The following is a 16,057-nucleotide window of genomic DNA, read 5'->3' on the forward strand; positions in this document are numbered from 1 at the left end:
TGTAGGGGAAAAACAATACATAGGCATACATATATGAACATAGGACCAAGGGAATTAGTGCTGAAGGGGAAAACCCCACGTGTCCCAAGCATTCATTCAGGAGAACAAGTCTCTACTGAGTAACGGCAGACATACCATAGTAAAATCACACCAGGCAGGCACAGCTCAAAGAGAGTAGAAATGGCCAAGATGGCACAACCAGTTGTTAGCAAAAGCCGAGCAAACCTACCAGGAGGATATGACGCCGAGGGCCCGGGTAACACGTGGGGATCAAACGTCCCAACACGTGTTTCGCTCCGTGTGCTTCGTCGGGGGACGATAAAAAATAGTGCAAGATGTGAATCTTATATAGGAGGTCCGGCCCCAATGAACAGACGCCCCCTCATTAAGTTAATCGTACAGACCGGGGTATTGCGAGACGCGCCGCCCAGGGTCCTCAGCAGCGGAAGCCGGAGGGAAGAAAACTTCCTGTGACGTCACAGCACTTCCGGAACTCCGCTGCTAAGGACGCCGGCAACGGCCGCGTCAGAAAGTAAAGACCTCCCTCTGACACGTCATCGGGTAAGTCCGCCTACCCAAGGGATGACAAACCGTCCATTAATATATCGGGCATAGATGCCCACAGTGTGGAACAGAGGCGGATGGTCAGTAATAAGAACGTGTGGCAACAGAGGAAGTCGCAATATACCATGGTTGGATGGATATAGGTGGAATATAAGAAAAGCAAAAGATGCGTTATAGAGACAGGGAGAGAAGAGAAGCCGGCACTTTCACATATTCATAGCCACATACCCAGCAAAAAGACATAGTATGTGTGATACTATACATACATGCATATACCATAGAAATATATGTACAAGGATAAAACGTCACACATATAATACATCTGTGGATGAATAGAGATATATCCATTACATCATTCAAATGGAACATGTAAGTATTTAATTTCTATCCAGCATCAAGAACACCTCCATGTCTCAAGATAACTTGAAAAACGACATCTTCCACCGTAGATATCCAAAGACTGTGGGGCATAGGACATGATAGGGGTAGGACCAAAAACTAGTCTGAGTCGGTATAAAATGCACCGACTCCGACTCCTAAAATATATAATAAATTGGGGACAGGAGTGCAATGCAGAATGTGCTGAATATTTTACTAAATAACAACATTTAGTATAATGCTTATATTTAAGTGAAAAATTTATTGTAGTACAATGTGAACATCAGACATTTAATTGTTTTTATGATACAATAATCAAGATATTTGGATAGAACATAAAATATTTATTGGAATACAACTTTAGAGTTTAGAACACAAAAAAACTAATAAATTGTAAATATGTAATATATATAATATATATATATATACAGTGTATATACACACACACAAGATATATATGTAATCTACTGTATATTACATAGTGTATTACATATTTACAGTTTATTACAGTTTTTTGTGTTCTAAAGTTGTATTCCAATAAATATATTTTATGTTCTATCCAAATATCTTGATTATTGTATCATAAAAATTATTAAATGTCTGATGTTCACATACACATATTCATGTACTACAATAAATTTTTCACCTAACTATAAGCAATATATGTAGGAGTCGGAGCCGGAGTCGGAGTCGAAGGTTTGGCTTACCGACTCCACAGCCCTGGTTCTGAGTGTATATTGCACCTGACAGGTTCCCTTTAATAGGTGCAGAAATCAAAAGCTCATCGTGGGAACGTAACCCAAAACTCTACAACTCTGCACTGCAATGGCCGTAATGACAATTGTCAAAGGCGAGTAGCTGATCAGATACACATTAGTATCTTTTAGGCTCTGATCACGTCCAGTTGTCAGATCCAAAAGAAATGCTGTATCCTTTGCACACGGAACAAAATGGATGCAAATTAAATTACGGTAATTTCTGTTTTGTGTCACTTTTGCTCCGTTTGCAATGGGTCTTTTTTTACTGGTGTTGTTAATGAACCTCTAGTGTTCTGTGCACATGCAGTGCTTGAAAAACTGATCTGTTAATGGATGATATAACAGATAATAGTATTTACTCACTTATGTAGCGCCACTAATTCCATGGCACTTTGTGGACCCCAATACGTTCTAGTAGGTCTATGGGTGTGTAAAAATATGACTACGTACAGGTTACTATTCGTATGTTGTGCGTTTATCAGGGCTGTATTAGAATTAAGATGGAAAACTGTACTTGGGCTTTATTACATTGTTCATGAAAAGATAAGAATGTACAAAAATGTAAACACGCATGGCACGCGGACTTATGGATTAGACGTGAGTGATCCCTGCCAAGGATCGATTGGTTCAGGATCGCCGAGCCCACCTGAGATTCCAATCAATCACAGGTGCTGTCTGGGGGCGGGATCTAACAGCAGCCAGTCAGAGACACCAGTGGGTGGGGAAAGCAGTGAATATGCATTAGGGATAATTATCAGACTTGGAAGTAGCGCTGCAGCCGCGGGGGAGACTCGGTAAGTATGCACTACTTTAACCCTTTTGCTTGCTTTTTTTTTTTTTTTTTACAGTGGCCAATCACAGCCATGACAATACTTAAAAGGGCTGTGATGGGTATTGAAAGGATGGTTTTTGCCATCTGAAAATTTACAGATTCTTGGCAAGATCGCCAACTTCTACAATAAATGATCGGCTGTCTGATCCCGATCCGGCCAAAGATCGTACGATTTGTAACATTTTCCGATCTTTGCCGATCAGGATCGCTCATCTCTAATATGGATGTGAAGAATAGACATATGGAACATGGGCGATTTTGTGAGAGTCCGTCCTAAATCCGATTTGGTTGCCATTTTATCATTAACCCTTTGTCTAGAGAAGGCCCCACTACCCCGCGCTGCTGTTTAGACTATTCTACTTGTAAGCAGATTTTCTAGATTTAAAATAAAATGCTAGCCTGCTCCAACATGACTCTAGCCAGGCGGCATGTCTTGGCCGCATTAATTAAAAGCAGCTTTTGTTTTCCTTCCTGCATGTGTTTATTTTGTACGCCAGCGCAGCGCAGTATGAAATATGGGATTTCACTCCAAACACGAACTGAACCAGGATTACTGCATAATGTAATGCACTGAGTAAGGCTTTAGTGATGCTGCGGGCTCTGAGCTTTGTGCATCCTTCTCTACCGTCCTGTGTTTACCGGCCCACACCATAATAAATAATTGCAGCATTGTGTGTGTATGGTGCAGAGGTTTATTAGGTAGATGGGGGTCTAGATATTGATTTGTTTTCTAGGGGAGTTAACGCTGATTATGGTATTTTTATATGACGACGGGTTATGTGATCTATGTAAATTCTTGGGTCTAAAAACAGTTTCCACTCTAATTCAGATATGTTATTCTATTAGGTTGCCAGTCAAGTCACTGGAGAAAAAAACTGATAATTTTTCATCTGTATTGTCATCTGTATGACGTCCGTTTTTATACATCAATGGGCATTAAGATTTAAAAGAACAAATCATTTCCTATGTTAAAAAATTTCAACGGATCCGTAAAAATCAATGCTATACGGGTGATCCATATGGGATTCGATATTTTTTTTTTTATGCACCCATAAACTTAAATAGTCTCATCAGAAATTTGGAAGAGAATAGTGCATTCTGCAATTTTTTATTTTTCACCCGGACAGTGAAAAAAAACAAATAAACCAAAAATCGGTCTTGCACACTGCCCCATTGAATAACATTGGTCTGAGGGCAGTCATATTTTTTCACAGACAACACTTGGTTATGTGAACTTAGCCCATTTTTCTGATTTAGTTTTTGGCCTATGGATGGTAAGGATGAGGAGACTGCTCTGTCAGCTCTCTCTTATGTCAAAATTATTACGGATGCCTAGGTCAGTGTCAGTCTCCTACAACTCCAAACTCCTGTAACGACATCAGTGATTGGGTCTCCTGTTAATGCCAAATGAATATTCACCCCTTCCCACTACTCTGTGCTGGTTTCAGTGAATGAGTTGCACGTCAATGCCAAATGAATATTCACCCCTTCCCTCGCCCACCCCTCTGGGCCAGCATCAGTGATTGGGTCTCCCGTTAGTGCCAAATGAATATTCACTCCTTTCGCCACCCACCCATTTGTGCTGGTGTCAGTGTTTGGGTTGTCTGTTAATGCCAAATGAATATTCGCCTCTTTTCCTGCCAAACCCCTCTCTGTCAGCGTCAGTGATTGGGTCGCCCGTCAATGCCAAATGAATATTTCCCCTTTTCCCCACCAACCCAGTTGTGCCGGCATCAGTGATTGCGTCGCCCGTTAATGCCAAAATAAATATTCACGCCTTCCCTGCCTACCCCTCTGTGCCTGCATCAGTGGTGGGGTCACCTGTTAATGCAAAATGAATATTCACCTCTTCCCGCACCCACCCCTCTGTGCCAGCGTCAGTGATTGGGTGCAGTCAGACTGCTGTATTACTTACCCGAGGACCGGGGGCTGGAAAAATGCTTGAGTTCCCCATTGACTTCCATTTTAGTCGGGTACTTGAGTCTCGCCCATCTGAGCATTACCGGTAACTGCTCATTAAGGGTACCAAGCACTCGAGCATGATGGTGCTCGCTCATCACTAGTCCCTCTGGGTGTCTATGGCTGTATGAAACAAACCGGAACCTGGCTCAAACTGTGCTGCTGTGAATAAGATGATGGTCCAATCCATAGCATAAAAGAGAAGGTGCATTTTTGCCGCGTTTCGAAACTATTCCCCACTTCTTCCTCAGAATAGGACCATCATCTTATTCATAGCGGCGCAGATTGAATCAAGTTTTGCCCGGTTCCTGTTTGTTTCCTTCAGCCGTAGGGCTGGCGGACATTGCGGTAGCTGATAATGGTTTTTGCACTGGTTGTGGTCAAAGGTGAGCGCCCTGCTATTTCACCCTTTATCTTTCTATATCGGGTAAGACCCTATCACGCGATATAATGCAGAATCTAATCACCATTGTCTTGTGAAATAAGATGACTGCTTACTGGGGAGGTCAGATATCCACAGAAATGCTTTATAGGATGTGATCTCATGGAAAAGGTGGGATGTCAATCTGAATGTGGTGCTGCTTATAAGGGGGAGGGCTCCTAAGTTAATGTTTACATAGAAGGGGGTGCTGGAAGGTAGGGGCTCAGGTGCACTTAGTGCATTCACTCCTTGCAGACAGAGTAATGGGCACTGTGGCAGCTAATTTATTGTGGCAGATCATTGTGAAGAGGCCAGGCTACCTCCCTAATGTCAGGTGGGGCTGTCAGACATCTAATGATTGCTGGTTTAACTCCTGCAGTCCTGGAGTGAATGGCACTACACACTTTATATAGGAAAATCTTCATATCTGTTCACCTACAATTATGGTGCACACTGATCCAGAATGTGGTGATTACTGTGTCTTGTGTAATGCTTATATTTGTCTCGTTGTCCTCTTGTGTATTGCTTCAGCTGAAGTGGAAGGATGTAAGTAAGAAATCCCCTAGATGGAGACTTGTTGACTTGGCCTACGGTGAAGGGAGAACTTGCAAGTTGTAGAATTCTTCCACCGCCGACCAAAGACACAAAGATTTATCCCCAATAAGACACATGTTATGATTCAGGGTAATTGTTGGATTTACTCTTTTTTGTTTTCTTTTGCATTAATTTCTAGCAAATAAATCAATAGAATTCTAGCATTGTGTGGAAATTCTCACAGTTTTGAAAGAGAATGGGGGGACGATCTTCATTGTGTGACCACATATTTCTACGAGGGCTTTATTATTTATGTTAAACAATCAGTTTATTTGATGTTACTGTTATAGTATTTCTCCTAAAATAAAAAGCTGATCCCAGCAGAGTCAGCCATGTTTGATTATCACAATTGGGATTGTATTAAGCTGAGTTGATATGGATTTTTCATTCACAAACCCCCCCAAAACAAAAAACTCTAACAACCTTTTCAAGTGGAATCCCCTTAAGGAAGCGCACATTATTTTCCTGATGTGTTTCCCCCCCCAGATTTTTAAATCCACTTTGGAGCAGATTCCACTTTTCTTCTTATTTTTCAGCAAAGCTTTTCTTTTTCCAAACCTTTGCCGGGAAAAAAAGGTTTCAATGATTCAGGGGTGATTCCTATTTTTGTGTAGGAGTGCAATCTATAGTTTTCATGGATAGCACTCGTATCTGTGATAGGCTATGTGGCCATTCATTTCTGTAATTTTTCAGTCACTGAGCAGTGGAAAATCACAGAGACATGTCAGATTTTGATCCAAGGGTTGCATTAAAATTGGCAATGCAAATCTATGGGGTCTGTGGAAAAAAAATTGGGCCGGACGTGGATGACATCTGTGTAAGGCCCCCTTCATACGTTTGTGAAAACACTGACATTTTGCACGGATCGTGTTTTAAGGTATGTATGGCACATCCGTGTGCCGTGATTTTGGCACACTAGTGTTCACCGTATGCTATCCGTGATAGCACAGGAACTTTTTACTCACCTGTCCCCGGCGCTGCTGTTTACGACACTGCTGCTGATTCCAGGTCCACAGTGCAGTGAATATTCATGAGCATAATGAGCGGGCCTGGAAGCAAGTGACAGCAGCGCTGGAGACAGGTGAGTATAGAAAATAACTTTATTTCAAAGCCACGTGTTTTCTCCGGTACGTGTCACACGGATCACATCAGTACATCAGTGCTGCTGGAGAAAAACAGATTAGTCTCTGTTGTGGAACACATGGACACGCGTGTACGGCACACGGATACAACTCCATGAGAAAACATAGATGTGTGCACAGACCCATTCAAATCTATGTGCGTATGTCTGTGTCTCCGGTACGTTTGAAAATGGATGTCATATGTACCGGAATCACGGACGAGTGAAGGAAGCCTAAGGTCCGAATTAAGAAGAAAAGAAAGTTTCTCCACCTTTTCCTTTTTTTTTCTCCACGCATGAGAAAAACTTATGGCATTCAGACAGGTAAAAAAAACTCACCAAATACTCAAAGTGTGCACGTGGCCTAACATCCTCCACAAACTCAGTGTAGACATAGCCTAACGCAGTTTTATTACAAACAGATTTCTTGCAATCGCAGTTAAAAAATGTGCCTACCCCTATTGATGTAGACTTGCCATTTCGGCTAGGGCTATGCATCTACAGTAATTTGGTTGCTTGACATAAAGATTGCAAGGTCGCTGTGTGACATTGCGAGTAATGATTGTGAATGTGATCGCATTAGTACATGTGACCGTGACACGACCGTAAAAAATCTAATTCAGCTGGATGGCAAGAAGATCACCATAGAGTTCAGCGTAAGGCTACATTCACACATCCGTGTCAATTTTTACATCCTCAAGAAATGAACCTTTTTCATCCTTATTCCATCTGGGTTTTTCTCATCCGTTTTTAAAAGCTGACGTGGGTAGACTCGGATATTTTTGGCTTTCAGGGGAAATTTCAGGATGATCCTAAAATGCTCTCTAACCTTTTCATGTGAACATAATGTGACCTCTAAACCTTTGGATGCTCATGTCCAACTGTTCAATGTTTCAGGACTTTCTGCACAAATAGCTGTTCTCTAACAAGGAGCTTAAAGGCAAAATTCCCTACAGGTGTTTGATCCACGAATCGAATTTTGGAATTCGAATTGGTGTTTAACAGTTCTTCTGATCAGGCTGTTCACGTTTTGACATCATGAGGCCAAGACGGCACCTAACAATTGATCTCCAGGATCTCGCCATTGCGAGGCTTCAAGCAGGATGTTCGTAGATGGAAGTGGTCACTGAGCTTAGAGTGTCATCAGCAGGTTGCAACAGAGATACAGAGAGATTGGAATTGTCACAGGTAATAGAAGTGGACGAAGTTTGGCCACATCCCACACCGATGACATCTTCATAGTGAATAATGCCCTTCAGAACTGGATGATAAATGCCACACAACTACATGCACATTTAAGGGTGGTGAGAGGCATCCAAGTATCACGTCAGACCATTCAAAACTATTTACATCAGCTTGGTCTAGTTGATGGACGACCTGCAAGGGTACCTGACCACACCATCAGACATAGGAGGCATATTCACTGTACGAGCCATCAGTGGGCCTCAGTGCTGTTCAGTTATGAATGTCGATTCACGCTGAGAAGAAATGATGGCCGCCAACTATGTTGGAGATGTTAAGGAGAGCGCTATGCATCAGCCACTGTTGTCACCAGATGAGCCTTTGGTGGTGTTACAGTACAGACCGGACCAGACGAGCCTTTGGTGGTTACAGTGTGGGCTGGTGTCTCTAATTAATACAGAACTGCCCTACACTATGTAAATTGTGCAGTGATAAGCCCCTACTGTTGGAATAACATCATTAATCCAGTCATTGTGCCTCTGCGTGAACAACACAGGCATAATACCATCTTCCATGGACAACAATGCTCCAGCTCATCGAGGTTGTGTCATTAGAGAACGGCTGCTGGAGACTGGGGAACCTCAAATGGAGTGGCTGCACTTTCTCCAGACCTGAATCCCATAGAAAAATGAGAGGCCGTAACTCAGAGAACCTCAATGACCTGAGGACTATCCTTCAAGAAGAATGGGATACCATGTCTCAGCAGACAATAACTCCACTTGTGACCAGCAGGAGACGGCTATGTGAAGCTGGAATTGATGCTCAAGGCTACATGACAAGCGATTGAGACATTGACTTTTTGAGGGTGTACCCAACACTGGTGTTTCAATAAATTGTTTAAGATGAGATACTCACCATTGAATGCTTTTACGTAAATGTCCACTTTCATTGCAAAATACCACTATAGTGTGAACTTTCTATATGTTTTCCATACGTTTCACCTGAAAGCCAAATATCCCTAACTTTTTGTGAGTAGTGTATATATAATTTTTTTTGGGGGGGGGGGGGGGGGGGAGGTGAAATCTTGCTGACAGATTCCCTTTGATATGGATCAGAGGAAAAGCTGAAGAAATACGAATGGAAAACTGAAGTACAAAGCCTGTCTTCCATCTTCATGGACTGGATCCGTTTTTACGATGTATGTATGGATGATTAAAACTCTATGGCTCTGAGAAAAAAATGGCATGTCGGACCGATGTGTGAATGCAGCCTAAGCCATGTGCAGATCATTAATGTTTTCTAATGGCCGTCCTTGCCTCTGGTTTCAGGACTTGTATGTGTTCCTGTGATGTGACGTCAGTTGCTGGAGACTCAGGCTGGGTTCACATGGAGTTTTTTGGAGTTGAAAAAATTTGTTTTTAAAATTAATTTTATTTTTCTTTTAGTTTTTTGGGCATTTTATTTTTTTATAGTTTAAGCTTTTTTTTATCCCCACTTTTTTTTTTCTTTGCAGTCTTTTCACTTAACAGTGATAAACAAGAAGCGACAATGTTTTTCGACACCTCATTGGGGAAGAACATAACTCTCCTATGAACAGCGCAGTGGGTTTTCCATAACTCTCCTATGAACAGCGCAGTGGGTTTTCCATAACTCTCCTATGAACAGCGCAGTGGGTTTTCTATAACTCTCCTATGAACAGCGCAGTGGGTTTTCCATAACTCTCCTATGAACAGCGCAGTGGGTTTTCCATAACTCTCCTATGAACAGCGCAGTGGGTTTTCCATAACTCTCCTATGAACAGCGCAGTGGGTTTTCCATAACTCTCCTATGAACAGCGCAGTGGGTTTTCCATAACTCTCCTATGAACAGCGCAGTGGGTTTTCCATAACTCTCCTATGAACAGCGCAGTGGGTTTTCCATAACTCGCCTATGAACAGCGCAGTGGGTTTTCCATAATTCTGCTATGAACAGCGCAGTGGGTTTTCCATAACTCTGCTATGAACAGCGCAGTGGGTTTTCCATAACTCTGCTATGAACAGCGCAGTGGGTTTTCCATAACTCTATGAACAGCGCAGTGGGTTTTCCATAACTCTCCTATGAACAGCGCAGTGGGTTTTCCATAATTCTGCTATGAACAGCGCAGTGGGTTTTCCATAATTCTGCTATGAACAGCGCAGTGGGTTTTCCATAATTCTGCTATGAACAGCGCAGTGGGTTTTCCATAATTCTGCTATGAACAGCACAGTGGGTTTTCCATAATTCTGCTATGAACAGCGCAGTGGGTCTTCCATGCCGGTGTATCGGAAGCTTATTGGAAGCGGTTTGTGATGGGGATTGAGCCGTAGAAGTCTAGGAAACGTATAGTCAGTGTGGTGACGCCATATTGGTTGTATCTCGGCTTTGTAACTGGAATTTTTAACAATTTTGCAGACATATTCTTTAGATAGCCTTTTTGTTTTACAATTAATGATTTATTTAGAAATAATTGGGCCAGTATGGCATTGTAGAGCTACACGGGTCTTTGTGTGGCCAGCTGGATGCAGGGCTCATGGCCTCCGGGCCAGGTAGTCACACACAGCCTGACTGTGGGGTTATGACTGGAGGCGTTGCCCATAGCAACTAGTTACATCCTAGCTTGTGTGTGTTTGTCTGCAGGTGAGGACATGAAAGGCGCGCTGTGATTGGTTGCTGTGCGGCTGCTGTGTTCCCAGGGTCGGTGGCGCCGTGCACGGTCGGTAGCGCCGGTGTAGTGCGGCTGTGTTGGAGGCCGTGTCTGCCCGTAGCTCCGGCCTCCTCCTCCCTCCCCGCCGCTCCCCCGCTCGTCTCCCCGCCCCTGTGCCCTCCTAGTCGCAGGCTCCGGGTGTCTGCACCTCGCTCTGTCAGTTTCCTGCGGGCTCCGCTCGCTGCTCTCCCGGGCTCCTCATGTCGTTCCCGTCAGCGCTGCCCCCGCCGGGGTCCAGCCGGCAGCGTGGAGCGGCTCGCCGCGGCCAGAGGAGGGGGTGAGGCGCCCTGCACCCCCGTGTTCTGCGGCTCCTCTGCCCCCGCGCTGGGGGGCGCTCTCACCTGAGCGGTCATGTATTTACTGGACCCTGCGCCCCCCCAGATGGAGCGGGGAACCCCGCAAAGGAAGACGGTGTACCGGATCTCACTGACCCTGGTGAAGAAGGAGCAGCTGGAGGAGCCGCGGCTGGAGAGGTGCCCGGAGGAGGAGGAGGGCGGAGAGGAGCAGGACACCTTCCCCCCGCCGCATCAGGGGCTCCGGAATTTCAGGACCCGCAGCACCGGGCAGCTGGAGCTGGGACGGCTCCGGGTCACCCGGGCATCGCCGAGGAGCGGCCGGGGGGAGGCCGGGAAGGAGCGGACCCCCAGCCCCGGGGAGAAGCCGCCGCCGCCCCCGGAGTCTCCCGGGGACCTCGGCTGCCCCCCGGCTGAGGCTGCCCCCCAGGAGCACAGGGAGCCCCCGCCAGCAGCCCCATGTAAGCCTGCAGCGGAGGGGGCCTGGGACAGGAGGCACCCCAGCCTGCTCCGGAGAAGCTTCAGCTTCAGACACTGGAATGGAGACATGCTGCGGATCAGGAGCCTGACCAGGGAGAAGCACCACAGCAGCTCCAGCTGCCTCAGCCAGCAGGGGGCAGAGGAGAGCAGGGAGGCAGCGCCGGGGCCCGCCGACAAGAGGAACACCCTGGATGTGGGGGAAGTGCTCAACAAGACGGAGCCCCTGTCCGACCTGGAGCGATGGGAGCGGAGCAAGAGCAAGAACCGGACCCTGGACAACAGCGACCTGCACAAGCTGTCCGAGCAGATGGAGATGGACCGGAGGGGGCAGGAGAAGAGGCTGCTCAGGTTCTTCAGTGGCATCTTCTCCAGGAAGGATGGCTCTCCGGTGTCATTCACTGGTCCTGGGGGCCGCTCACCCCGGGCCGGTCACTCTAGGTCAAGGGGCTACTTCAGCAGCTTAAAAAGGCCGGCAGCAGTGGATAATGTCCAGTCCAGCTCCGAGAGCGTCAATGGATCCCCCTATAAAGGTGCCTGCTTTTATCTTCATGAAACCATGGGCCTGGGTGTTGTGTAGAGACCCTTCTTCAGGGGCACATGTATGATGCTAGCATGGTATAAGGTCCTCGCTCATGTGATTTATGTGTGCGCTTTATGTTGTTGTGTGCGCCATGTTTATTACATTACGCACTGATACATGTTCTCCGCTGTGCTGTATAGATGGCTGCGCCCCGATGACAGGCGCGCCCCCCCCCCCCGTCCATACCCAGGTGCATTACTTTATTTCTCAGCCCAGGAAGTCCTGTGTGACAGGTGAAGAATTCGGGATGGGGGTCTGTGTGCAGAGGGCTTGTTAGCTTTGGCGGCCAACTGAATAAAGGGTACAAGAGAGCACACGTCTTCCCGCATTTGGAGGATTGGGTTTCATTCCCTGGTAAAGTGATGGGAAGGAGAATTGCTTTGATTGACCTTTTTATGAAATTGGTAGAAAAAGTGAAATCTACAGGCGCTGCAGGTTTTACTGGTCAGGGCAGTTTAGGAGACGTTACCAGCAGTAGTAGTCACTTTCAGGTTACGTCCACGTGGGACTGATCCTCTTCATATTCACTAAATGGGAAAACACCTATAAAGACGAGCATGTGAAATAGCATGAAACATTGGCCACTGGTAGCCGGCCTGGATTGGTCCATCCCTTAGCGCTCTAAAGATGTCCAGTTTCATTACAGGTGTTGTCCATGCCATCCTCTGGGTGCCTCTCCGTGGGCACAATGTCAGCCGCAGGTTACCCAATCAGTGGAGCTGTGCCACCTTTGTGTCAGTAATGTCATTCAGTGACAGCAGAACAGGAACATGACATTTACTGGGGTGTAGTGATTCCCCCCCTGACTTCAGGCTTTTATTTGCAGATTTGGGGGTTTGTTCTGAGTTATATACCAGTTGTGGATTTTGGAGGTTTGGTTATTTTGTAGTGCAGATACTCCCCGGATGTACGTGGGGTCTGTAAACTCTTTTTAGGAATTTGTAGTTTGTTCCATACCACATATTACAATTCTCATTTGCCCTGAGGGTAAAGAGCCTCAGTTTGGTTATGAGGGTTGCTGGGTCGTCTGACTCGTGGTCACATCTTGATCTGCAGCCCTCAACCTGGTTTTGTGACGCCACAACCTGGTGACTTGATGTCAACATTTCATTGTTACATCAAAGGATCAGTCATCTGCGAGTTCCAGGAGTCTTGTATGGAACTAATTACACATTTTTATTGCCTTTTGCACCAATATGTGCGTTTTTTGCTGTATTTTAATTGATGGGGCCTCGTTACCTTTTTTGGGATCTCTTATTTATTTTATTTCATTCAGTAATTCCTTTATTGACAATACATGCGGTAAGATTCTGAAACAGAATTGTTATCCAGAATTACACAATTGTGCAATTATTGGACCAAATTAGTAGTACAAATGCTTTTTAGAAATTGTTTTGAAGGCTTGGTGGTGATCTATGTGGGACGTTCACTTCCCTCCTTCTTGGTTAAAATTTGATAGTTGGGAATATCTGCTGCGTCACGCTGAACCCAGTGACTGTACTGAAATACTGTGCAGGGGTTTGACACTTAAAGGGACCTGTCACTAGGTTTGGGGACGCTAAGCCACCCGCAGTCCGGCTTTTTCTTCATAGTAAATGGACTTCTACATTACCAGCAGATGCTCGTTTCGCAGCTCCACTAGACTCCCCCTGTCCAGACTCGTATCAGTCATTTCTAAATTATTTCAGCATTAGGGATTAAAATGAACAGTTTTGACATGGATATGATTGGAGCAATATTCCATGGGCGCTGTAATGACCATCTGGTGGTTTAGTGGCCTCAAACCTAGAGGCAGGTTTACTTTTGAACATTTTGGTGGTGTCCTATTGTAATGACGTTGGTAGTTTAGACTCTTGTGCATGCTTGGCTATAAATATAATGAAATCCATCTTTTTTGTAACCAGTGACCCATCTTTACTATAGGGTTAGGTCATATTGGACAATACCAAAGCAGAGGGAAACAATGGTTGTTGGTTGCGCCACATCCATGTGTAGCCTTTTTTATTTGGCTTTTTGTCTTTCTTCTGCATTTACTTAACTTCTATGCCGGTACCAGCATGTGTTCTACATCCAGACATCTACGGTATATCGCTGAAAAGACATAAGATACCTTAGTTCATCCTGACCGTGCAAAACCAATACTGTAGTCTGCGGCCAATGCGATATGGTGAACACCTGTTCCATTAGAAAGTAACACAGAAGCCTTTGAAGTTTTTCCTTTCCAGGGAAGTTTTATGTTGCAGATGTTTCTTCTATAGAAGCGTATATGTTAGTATATGGATGCTTGTGACCTCTCTGGGCATGTCGAGATTGGAGAGGACACTGTGCAGGGTACAATAACTACAGAAATGGTCATGGTCCAGACTGATTTCACAGTAGGTCCTCCTGCAGCAGTTCATGCAATGTGTTTAGTCACTCACTGACTTGTCATGTATGGAGACCTGGGATAAACTTTTAGTTAGAGAACCTGTCAGTAGGATCAGCCCTCCTAAGCCGTCTATATGGGGATGTAGGTCATAGGAAGCTGAATAACATGATACCTTGACATCTAAGGTCTTATTCAAGAGGAATCCACATTTTTCCTAATATGTATATTTGCTTTTGAAAACTATAGACCAGATATGGATCTCCATGAGAATCTGCATCCAGAGCTTTTATTTTAAATGAAAGAGGATGTTACTAGTGTGAGACATGTAGATCAGGAGAGCAGACTGTCAGTCATTACATATACAAAAAAGAAAGTCCACAGCACCTTGGTTAAAGACTATATGTGCCTGTGCATCAGCACAATCAGCAAGTCAGGAACGCACGTCCATGATCAAGGGATCACTTGTAGTAACATACCAATAGTAAAGATGACAGCGTTCCTCCGGGTGAAAAAAAACTTGTAAATCTTTATTCCATCAGATGTGAGACAGCAACGTTTCGACCTTGCAGTCTTTATAAAGCTTGATAAAGACCGCAAGGTCGTAACGTTGCTTTCTCACATCTGATGGAATAAAGATTTACACGGTTTTTTTTCACCTGGAGGAACGCTGTCATCTTTACTATTGTCAGTCATTACATGTCTCACACTGGTAACTTTCTGTGACCTACATGCTCATATGGATGGTTTAGGAGAGTTGATCCTATTGAAAGATTCTGTTTAACCAAAGACTTGTCAAGATATTCTATAAACTGAGCTGCTAGCCATACACCCAGATTCCAGTGCTACCTGTCTGCTGTTCCTCAGGTCTCTGTTTACTGGCTGCAGAGGTGTGCTGTAATCATGACATCACATCTCTGCTGCAATCACTGTGCTCAGAGGGGATGTCAATGTAGGCTGCCACTGAGCCCAGTGATTGGCTGCAGTGCTCACTTTCACTGTTGGAGTAATATCCCTGCTGCAGCCAATCAATAAAGAGCAGAGGCAATGCTAGAACTGGGTGAGTACTCCGTTTATTTCACAGAGAACCTTTTTATAAATGAGTTTATATTTACAAAAGGAAATTGCAAAAATCAAATCACTAAGAGACCTGGTGCCTGATTCCTCAATACTGGCGGTCTTCACGAGGTGGTGGAGTGTGAGGGGCACACCTCATAATGAGTCGGGAGCGTCTGACAAGTGGTGTGTACCTATGTGTGCCTGGCCATTAATCTAACTCCGATCCCTGCAATAGTAAGCTTTGTGGCCTATAGAACGCTGCCGCTTGTGAAGTTAATCAGCAATGATCACCATGCTATCGTCCTGCCTCGGTTTGGCCCACTTCGCCAGTATTGGGTGAAAATGGTGTAAGAATGCCAAAAGTTGCGACAAAGTTTTGCCACTTTCCAAAGCTCTTTAAACCATAATTCTGCCTAAAAGCTTTTATGAATCAGGCCCGAAATCTTTCTTTTAATGTGGTTTTCCCATTTCATACATTCATGGCATGTTCACATTCATTGATGGGGCCAACATCTATGTGAAGAGTTGGGCACTGCCACGTTCCGCTGGGGTTGGAGAGGTAGTCCGACCTTCCATACACATGAATGAGGTTTCCAGACTCCTATCCACTGACAGGAGCCTTCTCAAGGTGGATGGAGGTCCCATTTATGGGAACTTTATTTGCTATATATTCAGGATATGCCATAAATGTACAGATGAGAATACTCCTTTAATGACTGATTTAGTTTCTGTATTTAGACTGCTGTTTCC

At 44.8% G+C, this 16,057-nt stretch overlaps 1 protein-coding gene across 4 annotated transcripts in view; it reads left to right on the forward strand.

Annotated features, from left to right (window-relative positions):
- Nucleotides 1-16,057, forward strand: part of AGAP1 (ArfGAP with GTPase domain, ankyrin repeat and PH domain 1) — a 578,830-nt gene that overhangs the window by 249,304 nt on the left and 313,469 nt on the right. The window contains exon 1 of one of the 4 annotated variants that reach the window (XM_075317475.1): nucleotides 10,562-11,833. The exons of 2 other annotated variants lie outside the window; for them this stretch is intronic. In XM_075317475.1, coding sequence (XP_075173590.1) covers nucleotides 10,882-11,833 — 952 coding nt within the window. In that variant the 5' untranslated portion in view covers nucleotides 10,562-10,881. Of the gene's footprint in view, nucleotides 1-10,561; nucleotides 11,834-16,057 lie in introns of those variants that run through there. One more of the 4 variants, XM_075317476.1, reaches the window with a different exon arrangement.

This window comes from Anomaloglossus baeobatrachus, chromosome 7 (genome assembly GCF_048569485.1).
Source record: "Anomaloglossus baeobatrachus isolate aAnoBae1 chromosome 7, aAnoBae1.hap1, whole genome shotgun sequence".
NCBI lineage: Eukaryota > Metazoa > Chordata > Amphibia > Anura > Aromobatidae > Anomaloglossus > Anomaloglossus baeobatrachus.